Source organism: Sorex fumeus, unplaced genomic scaffold (assembly GCF_029834395.1).
Source record: "Sorex fumeus unplaced genomic scaffold, SorFum_2.1 ptg000110l, whole genome shotgun sequence".
Lineage (NCBI taxonomy): Eukaryota > Metazoa > Chordata > Mammalia > Eulipotyphla > Soricidae > Sorex > Sorex fumeus.
The window spans coordinates 2,010,627-2,018,975 of NW_026606167.1; the positions used below are offsets into that span (position 1 = coordinate 2,010,627).

Genomic DNA, 8,349 nt, shown 5'->3' on the forward strand with positions numbered 1-8,349 from the left:
CGCGCGGCTCCGCTGGCCCAGCCCACCCGCGCGGCCGGAAGTTCCGCTGGCGGATCGCGGGGCCGGGTCCCAGCGGGTCGTGGGCTCGGGCTGGGGCTGCGGGCGCGAAGCCTGGGAACGGAGCCCCGGCCGTGCCGCGCGGCGCTATGAAGGGCAAGGAGGAGAAAGAGGGCGGCGCGCGGCCGAGCGCCGGCGGCGGCAGCCCCGACAAGAGCCCGAGCGCGCAGGAGCTCAAGGAGCAGGGCAACCGGCTCTTCGTGGGCCGCAAGTACCCGGAGGCGGCGGCCTGCTACGGCCGCGCCATCGTGAGTGTGCCCGCGTCCGGGCCGGGGCCCCCGGTGCTGGCCGCGAGGACTGTTGGGGGTCGGTGCTTCGGGTTGGCCGGGACCCGCAGGGGGCCGAGACCGGGGGTCGCCGCAGGCCCGGGGAATCGCCTGGCAGATTCATCTGGGGCCAAGCGTGAGGGCTCAGGTCGTCACCACTCCGGTACCCGGCAAGGGCTTTCCGTAGCCACGAAACTCCGAGTTCCCCGGTGTGGGCCCTGGGAGCCAAGCGGGGCTGGGGGAGCCGGGAGCTCGCACCCTCACAGGGGCGGGCCTGGCTCGGTCCGCAGACCCGGAACCCGCTGGTGGCCGTGTACTACACCAACCGGGCACTCTGCTACCTGAAGATGCAGCAGCACGAGCAGGCGCTGGCCGACTGCCGGCGCGCCCTAGAGCTGGACGGGCAGTCGGTGAAGGCGCACTTCTTTCTGGGGCAGTGCCAGCTGGAGATGGAGAGCTACGACGAAGCCATCGCCAATCTGCAACGAGGTGGGACTGCGCGGCTGCTGGGGCTTGCCGAGGGCTGGGAGGGCAGGCCGGGCCGGAGGGTGACCCGCAGCCTCCGTTCCCGCATGCAGCTTACAATCTGGCCAAGGAGCAGCGACTCAACTTTGGGGATGATATCCCCAGTGCTCTGCGCATTGCCAAGAAGAAACGATGGAACAGCATCGAGGAACGACGCATTCACCAGGAGAATGAGTTGCATGCCTACCTCACGCGCCTTATCATGGCTGAGCGTGAGAGGTGGGCTGGAGGGCCGCGGCTCCCCCTCAGTCACCCAATCGGTTGAACTCGAGTAACTAGCACAAATGTTTATTGGAGGCCTACACTGAAGGAGAAGGGAGGGAGCCCTGAGTAAGCCTGAGGATAGGGCACAGTCATGTCTCTAAACAGTTCCCCTATACCCACAGGGAGTTGGAAGAATGCCAGCGAAGCCTTGAAGGGGACGAGGATGATGGTCATGTCCGGGCCCAGCAGGCTGGCATCGAGGCCAAGCATGTGAGGGCTCTCCAGCTTGCTTTTTGGGTTTATGTGTGTGCAGGTGCGTGAGCCTGGGGGTGGCACAGGGTGTCTGGCCCACATGGCTCCTTGGTTCTTCACAGGACAGGTACCTGGCAGACATGGACGAACTTTTCTCCCAGGTGGACGAGAAGAGAAAGGTGAGCTGGGAGGGGGAGGTGGAGGGCATCCCCACATCCCTGTCCCCACTCTCCCTTGGCCCTCTCCCTGACCACACCTTGTACTTCAGAAGCGAGATATCCCTGACTACCTTTGCGGCAAGATCAGCTTTGAGCTGATGAGGGAGCCATGCATCACGCCCAGCGGCATCACCTATGACCGCAAAGACATTGAGGAGCACCTGCAGGTGAGGCCCCCAGGGTGGACAGCAGGGCCTGTCCCCACTGAATGGATTCTCATCCTGTTGTCACTGCAGCGTGTGGGCCACTTTGACCCTGTGACCCGGAGCCCCCTGACCCAGGAACAGCTCATCCCTAACCTGGCCATGAAGGAGGTCATCGACGCCTTCATCTCCGAGAACGGCTGGGTGGAGGACTACTGAGGTGGGCGGGTGCGAGGGCCCAGCTCCCTCTCGGGCCAGGCCTAGCCTGGGCTCCAGCCCCTGTACATAGTTTGTGTCCCCATACCCCTACCCTGTCCCCAACTTCATCCTAATTTGTTCTGCTTTCTGGGCCACAGCCTGCCCTGTCCCCCTACTGGGTAGGAGACAGCAGGCAAGAGTGGGCTGGGCTGAGGTCCACTGCTGCCTTCACTGTCCCTGTAATAAACCTGTGACGCAATGGGGCATGTGTGGTGTGTGCCTGCCCACTTGGTGGCTAACTGAGGAACGTAGACATGAAGACGGTGGTGTCCAGGTTGAGGGTGGCATGCCACCATCGGCCAGGGAAGTACAGCACCTGCCAGGGCATGGGGTGGGGATGCAGGATTAGTTGTGAATTCTTTGCCCAGCTCAGCTCGGCCCCCTCTGGCCGGCCACTGACCTCCCCTGGCCGGATGGTGCACTCCAAGGGCCGCTGTGATGGTGCCAAGGCCGGGTATGTATCCTGGAGCCAGGCCAGCGTGGTCTTGTTGGGATGGAACTCGGGTGTCTTCTCCGGGGGGTACAGGAACCAGCGCTGGAAATGAGTGCAGTGTCACTGCTGTAGCCATCATTCTGTAGCTCCAGCCCCCCAGGCCCGTGCTTACCTTGCGGCCATAGATGACCTCTGAGAACCCAGGCCCGTGCCAGTGGAAGGGCACCCCAGAACCAGCACCTGTGGGCAGTTAGAGGCAGCTGCTGACCAGCCCACCTGGCATTTCCCCTCAACTACAGGCGCCCCGCTCCTGGAGGTTCTCACCAGCAATCCCGAAGCTGTGAGCAGGAGTAGTGCCAAGCAGGCCGAAAGGGGGCGGGGAGTAGTGCTGAAAGAGCGACGCCCACTCGGTGAAGTTGTTGTCCCCGAAAAAGTACAGGGTGTCTGTGGCAGAGAGTGCAGCCGTGTGTGCAAGGGCTCACCGCTGGCCTCAAGCATCCCATCCGGCAGACATGCCAGCCCACTCACCATTGCCCAGAGAGGTGGGGTCCTGGGGTCGCAGCAGGTGCTCCACATACTCCTGGAAGGGTAGGTCCACTGCAAAGGAGAGGCGGTGAGGACCGGCCGCGCCAGCTGCTGGCAGCTGGCATAGCCGACTGGATGCTCACCTTTGCGATAGGAGTAGGTGTTGGCCGTGCTGAGCCGGACGACGCGGTCTCCGAACGAGGCCAGCAGCCTCTCACGGGAGCACAGGGCCCGGAACCTCTGCGAGGGGCGGGCGGTCGGTTAGGCCGGGGCCAGGGCGCCGGCGGGGACCCGGGCGCGCGCACTCACCGAGTTGTCCACGCGCCCGGCCAGGATGACGGGTCTGGAGAAGGCGTAGCTGGGAGGAAGGAAGGAAGGGCGGAGTCACGGCGGGCGCCGGAGGGGCACGGAGGTCGGCGCGGGACGGCGTGGCGGGGGACACGTACCGCTGTGCGAACTCGGCATAGGTGAGGTCGAGCCGCCGCTCCACCGTGCAGCGCCGCTCCTCGGGCACGGCCGCCGCCGCCGACCCGCGCCAGCGCCTGCGAGCACAGCATTCAGCGCCCACCCGCGCGCGCAGCGCTCAGCCGCCGCCCGCCGCCCGCCCGGCGCCCGCGCCCGCCCGCTCACCACCCGCCGTCGCCCGCCGGCCCCGCGTCGGGCCGCGCTGCCGGTGCCAGCGCGCAGAGCGCCGCCGCCAGGAGCACCCTGCGCGCCCCGCACCCCGCCATTGGCCCCCGAGCTCCGTCGTCTGGGCGACGGCCGGCCGGCCCGCTCCGGAAGCAACCCCGGACCCGCCCCCAAGGCGACGCACTTCCGGGGGCGGGGCGAGGCGGCCGCCCGTTGCCCCGGCGACACTGACGCCCGCCTCCGAGCCGCCGGCGCACTGCAGACAGGATGACAGAGACAGTGCTCCCGCGTCTTTATTGGGTTCGTCAGGCCCGCCCTCTGGCGACGGCCGTCATGAGTACTCGCACAGATGGCCACAGCCCGCGGGGCAGTGCGAGCTGCCCTCCAGCCACTTCATGATGTGCTGCAGGTGGCCGCCGTGACTGCAGCCTTGGCACCACACGAACAGCCCCTTCACCACGTGGTGGCAGACGGCACACATGCTGGCACAGCGATGGCACCTGGGGGCAAGAGGACGCTCAGAGGATGCTCCCTGCCGCCCCCACCCCGGCATTGCCCCGGGACCTCACCTGTCGCAGACCCAGCCGCGACTGCTCATGGGCCGCTTGCAGTGACTGCAGTTCACGTGCAGTGTGGTGGAAGCCTGGTTGAGGCAGCTGACGGCGCGGCTGGTGCTAAGCTTGACCACCTCATTGGACACGTTCCAGAGGCAGAAGCGCTGCAGCAGGTCGATGTAGGACGTGTACCAGTGTTCCTGCAGGAGACGAGGGGCCAGAGGTGGGCTCGGGTCGTCCTGCACGGGGACAGAGGCACCCCGGCCAACACGAGCCCCTACCTGGGTCTGCTCGTCTATGTCTCTGCGTACCCGCTCGCCCAGCACGATGAGCACAGACACAGCCATCTGCACGTCCCCCTGCTCGGCGTAGAAGCGCAGCATGTCGCACACTAGGGCGCTGAAGAAGTCGGAGGGCAGCCGGCTGTCGTGCAGCGCATGTGACACGGAGATGAGGGAGAAGGAGGAGTCCACTGGGGGCAGGGAGGCTGCCTCCGCCTCGCTGCCGCTCACATGGGGCGAGTCAGCCTTGTCCTGCAGGTGCTCGGGCCCAGGGGGTGTGTCCACGATCTCGTGACGCAGCGGAAAGGCTTCCTGTGGCAGCACGTACTCGGGCTCCTCGGCTGCGAGGGGCCTCTAGGGCTCAGGGACTGGGGCGCCTCTGCCCCAGGCCCACCCTGCCACGCCCACCGGCCTGCCCACACACCCGCCCCGAAGCTACTCACGGTGGGCGTGTTCCGGATCCAGAAGGTACAGCTCATCATCCTCGCCCTCGGCATCCCCCAGCAGGTAGTCAGCAGGCACATCGCTGCCCTCAGTCTCCTCGTTGTCTGCCCGGCAGGGAGGTGATATTCTAAGGGGGGGGGGGGGGGCCTGCTATGTGCCCCACCCTGCTGCACCCATAGTTCATGCCCGTCTCCTACCCTCGTTGGTGACAAGTGTGGCCGAGGCATCGAGCAGCACCGTGTCACTCCGAGCATCCCCCTTGCTGCGGTCCAGCCGGGTCTCACTGCCTAGCCCTGGGGTAATATCCTTCAGGGTGAAGCTGGGGACGGGAGAGCCAGTGGGTAGGTAGTCACTGCCCTGCCGCACCTGTCTTCGAGGACCCACCCCTGGTGCCTACCTGTTCATAAGTGACAAGCCACCACAGGAGCTGCCTTTGCCCACGCTGTGGTTGAGGTTGGTGGTGGGCACCAGTCCTGGGCTACAGTAGATGATTCGCAGCATGGTCCATGTCTGTGCTACCTATGGGCAGACACTGTTCACTCTGGGGTGCCAGACAGGCCCCTCCACCAGATGGACACATGGATCTTCAGCTTTCAGCTGACCAGAGACCCAGTGTCCCAATCTGGGGGCCTCAGAGACCCAGAGAGGGTTCAAGGACCTGAGCTTTGCTGTGGAAGGCTGGGCAATTGGATCACTGGAACCTTGAGTCCCTTGAGCACCATCCGAAGCCACCCCTGAGCACAAAGCTGGGAGTAGCCAAAGGCACCACCAGGTAAAACCCCAAAATAGGAAAAAACCACCAATGTCCTGACTTGTCCAGAGTGGGGAAACCAAGACCCATGGGAAAAATAAGATCCCAGCTGAGTCCCGCAGCACAAGAGGAAGTAGAGTAGAATGCGGTCATACAGCAGTGGGCAGGGTCACGGGAAGGTCTGCAGGGCTGGACACTGTGTGAGATCTTGGAACAAACAGGAGCACCACGGTAGCTCCAGGCATGTTCAGCTACTGAGCAGAGGGTGGGTGGTGGCAGTGGTCAGGGCTGAACAGTGACTCCAGGGCAGGGGCAGGGAGCAGGCGCCAGAGGTACCTTCTGCCCCAGGCCCACCCACCTGATTGCGACCCAGCTCCCGAGCCACCTTAGCATTGTGATCACAGAGCTCAGCCAGCGGCCGGCCAGCCAGGGCATACCGCTCTGCCGTGTCCACAAACCAGCTCATGCTGCCGCTGCCCGGCTCCATCTCAAACACGCTCAGGGCACTGGAGGCCAGGCCCGAGAAGGGCTCGGCAGGATCTGGCTTGCGCTTGAAGAAGATGGGGTGGCGTCGGTCACCAGCAAAGGGTTTACGCCCTGACTCAGCTGCCACAAGACTCTCCTTGGCGGCAAATGCCAGGTCCCCAAAAAGGCCGTAGCAGAGGCCCTCTGGGTTGGCACGCTCCACAGGCTGGCTGGCATCACGGAAGAGGTGCTGGCACAGGGTGCTGTCCTTGGAGCCAGAGAGTAGGAAGGAAGGATCGTGCGGATGGCGCCAGGCAATGCCCGTGGTCACATCACGGTGCTCCTCAAACATGGCAGCGGGCACAAAGGGCCGACGCACGTCCCACACGTAGATGTTGTGGTCCACCATCATGGAGCACGTGGCCAAATGGTGGCGGCACTCAGGCCTCCACTTGACTCGGGCTACTGAGGCGATGGTCTGCACACAGTGCACCTCCTTGGCACGGTGCGTGGTCATATCCCAGACCTTCACCATCTTGTCACGCCCGCCTGTGGCCAGCCAGCCCCTGTGGAAGGGCCGCTCCTGAGTGCGGGGGCTCGGGCTCTCCCAGGACCCCGCCCACAGCCCGCAGCCCCGCACACCCACACCTGTCCTCTGGGTGCCAGTCGCAGCAGAAGACAGGCCCGTTGTGCGCTGTGAACATGCGCTCACAGCGGTCGGGCCGCCGGATGTCCCACAGCTGCACGTTGCCGTTCTCGAAGGTCGAGGCAAAGGTGAAGTAGTCACGAAGGCTGAATTGCACGTCCCGCACGCTCTCGGACTGGCCTGCCCGGGACACCGGTGTGGAGAAAGCTGGGGTCCAGTGGGCAAGCCCCAGCAGCATGGAGAAGCCCCACCATGGACAGAGGCTGGGCCACTCGGCGAGTGCCCCATCTCCTGGAGGCACGTGCAGGGGGGCTCCAGCTTCTTCCCAACCCCTTCCCCTTGAGTGAGGGCATCTGCTCAGGCGAGGAGGCGGCCGGGAGGGTCCCTGCCTACCTAGGGAGCCTGCCCGAACCCCCATCCCAGGCCCGGGGGGCTCCGTCCGGGCAGCAGAAGGTCATCTGCCTTCACCCACCTGAGAAGGTGCTCACCGAGTCCTTCCTGCGGAGGTCGAAGCACTTCATGAAGCCGTCCTGGGAGCCGCTGAGCAGCACGTGCGCCTCGGTGGGATGGAAGCAGACTTTGTTCACTGTGCGCTTGTGCTCGGTGAACAGCTGCTCCTGCTTGTTGCGGGAGGGCCGGCCCAGGTTCCAGGTGACCACCACGCCATTGGTGGCCGCCGTGGCGAGCAGGTTCTCGTCAATCTGGTGCCAGACCACGTCGGCGCAGCTGAGGTTGAGGGAAGGCTTGCGGCCCACGCGCAGGTTCAGCTTCTCCACAAACTGCCCCTCCTCGATGGCGTAGATCTTGAAGATGCTGCGGCCGGCCACCACCACCTGGGCCGCATCCCGGCACACGCTGATGGCGTTGGCCGGGGCGTCCAGGTGGCAGTGCATGGTGCGGCCCGTCAGCGTGCTGCCCCCGAGGGCCGTGCTCACCCGGGACATCTTCTCCATGGCTGCCCAGCCGCTGGGCACAGGTCAGTGACACACGCGGGCCTGGGCGGTTCGTGCGACTGCCGCCGGGTCGGCCAGGGCAGCCAGGGGCTGGGTGGCGCCCATGCCTGAAGCGGGGAAGGTCCTCCCTGCCCGGCGCCCGGAGACTCCGGTGCCCGCCGCCTACACGCTGGGCACTGCGGCCGGGGAGCCCGGGGAAGGTAACGCTGCCGCCGCCCGGCCGAGCCCACAGCGGCGCCGCGCCGGAAGCGGCCCCGCTCTTTCCGGTCCCCGCCGGAAGCGGCCCCGCTCCTGCCGGCCCCCGCCGGAAGCGGCGTTGAGCCGCACAGAAGTTCCGCCCGTCGGTCTTTGCGGCGCTCTCCCTTACGACTCCGTGCCCTTCCGTGGCCCCCAGGGCCCGGCCCCAGCGGTGTCCCGCGGTGCCCCTTCCCGGCCAGCCCGCCAGACCTGGCCCCGGCGTGCTGCCTTAGTTGTGGCAGAGACTTGTCGCAGCATGACCGGGGGTCACAAACGGCACCGCCACGAGGATCATGCTGACCGAGTTGGGGAAGTGCCAGATCTGCAGTGTGGGATGGTACCACCGGCGCTAATGTCTGTCCCAGACAGTGAAAGGGAAATACACCAGAAATTAGGCACTCGTGCGACCAACTCGTGCGGCCAACCCGAGTTAGGTCCCCTGCTCAGCACCACCAGGAGTGATGCATGAGTACAGTACAGTGACGCACGAGCATGTGCCCCCTCCCC

General features: G+C 65.7%; 3 protein-coding genes across 7 annotated transcripts; 1 reads left to right on the forward strand and 2 right to left on the reverse strand.

The window, feature by feature from the left end:
• The first annotated feature begins 21 nt into the window (after positions 1–21).
• STUB1 (STIP1 homology and U-box containing protein 1) lies at positions 22–2,126 on the forward strand. 3 transcript variants are annotated; one of them, XM_056135065.1, is made up of 7 exons: positions 25–305; positions 614–812; positions 902–1,067; positions 1,235–1,322; positions 1,427–1,483; positions 1,573–1,689; positions 1,759–2,126. In XM_056135065.1, the coding sequence occupies exons 1-7, from the start codon at positions 147–149 to the stop codon at positions 1,882–1,884; spliced, it is 912 nt and encodes a 303-aa protein (XP_055991040.1). In that variant the 5' UTR covers positions 25–146; the 3' UTR covers positions 1,885–2,126. The 3 variants fall into 3 exon arrangements, with proteins under 3 accessions (XP_055991041.1, XP_055991040.1, XP_055991039.1); XM_056135066.1 differs by having other exon boundaries at positions 22–305; positions 761–812; positions 1,573–2,126; XM_056135064.1 differs by having other exon boundaries at positions 1,573–2,126.
• JMJD8 (jumonji domain containing 8) lies at positions 1,989–3,649 on the reverse strand. Of its 3 annotated transcripts, XM_056135069.1 has the most exons (9): positions 3,512–3,649; positions 3,328–3,423; positions 3,191–3,239; positions 3,025–3,121; positions 2,885–2,953; positions 2,681–2,800; positions 2,529–2,596; positions 2,324–2,458; positions 2,020–2,239 (listed from the first exon to the last, which is right to left on the reverse strand). In XM_056135069.1, the coding sequence occupies exons 1-9, from the start codon at positions 3,610–3,612 to the stop codon at positions 2,159–2,161; spliced, it is 816 nt and encodes a 271-aa protein (XP_055991044.1). In that variant the 5' UTR covers positions 3,613–3,649; the 3' UTR covers positions 2,020–2,158. The 3 variants fall into 3 exon arrangements, with proteins under 3 accessions (XP_055991042.1, XP_055991043.1, XP_055991044.1); XM_056135067.1 differs by lacking the exon at positions 2,529–2,596 and having other exon boundaries at positions 1,989–2,239; XM_056135068.1 differs by lacking the exons at positions 2,529–2,596; positions 3,328–3,423 and having other exon boundaries at positions 1,989–2,239.
• Positions 3,650–3,786: 137 nt separating this feature from the next.
• Positions 3,787–7,755, reverse strand: WDR24 (WD repeat domain 24). The gene is made up of 9 exons (XM_056135063.1): positions 7,125–7,755; positions 6,655–6,832; positions 5,900–6,572; positions 5,188–5,309; positions 4,988–5,109; positions 4,790–4,894; positions 4,347–4,687; positions 4,081–4,265; positions 3,787–4,011 (listed from the first exon to the last, which is right to left on the reverse strand). Exons 1-9 carry the CDS (start codon positions 7,603–7,605, stop codon positions 3,843–3,845), a joined length of 2,376 nt encoding a protein of 791 aa, XP_055991038.1. The 5' UTR covers positions 7,606–7,755; the 3' UTR covers positions 3,787–3,842.
• Positions 7,756–8,349: the final 594 nt, after the last annotated feature.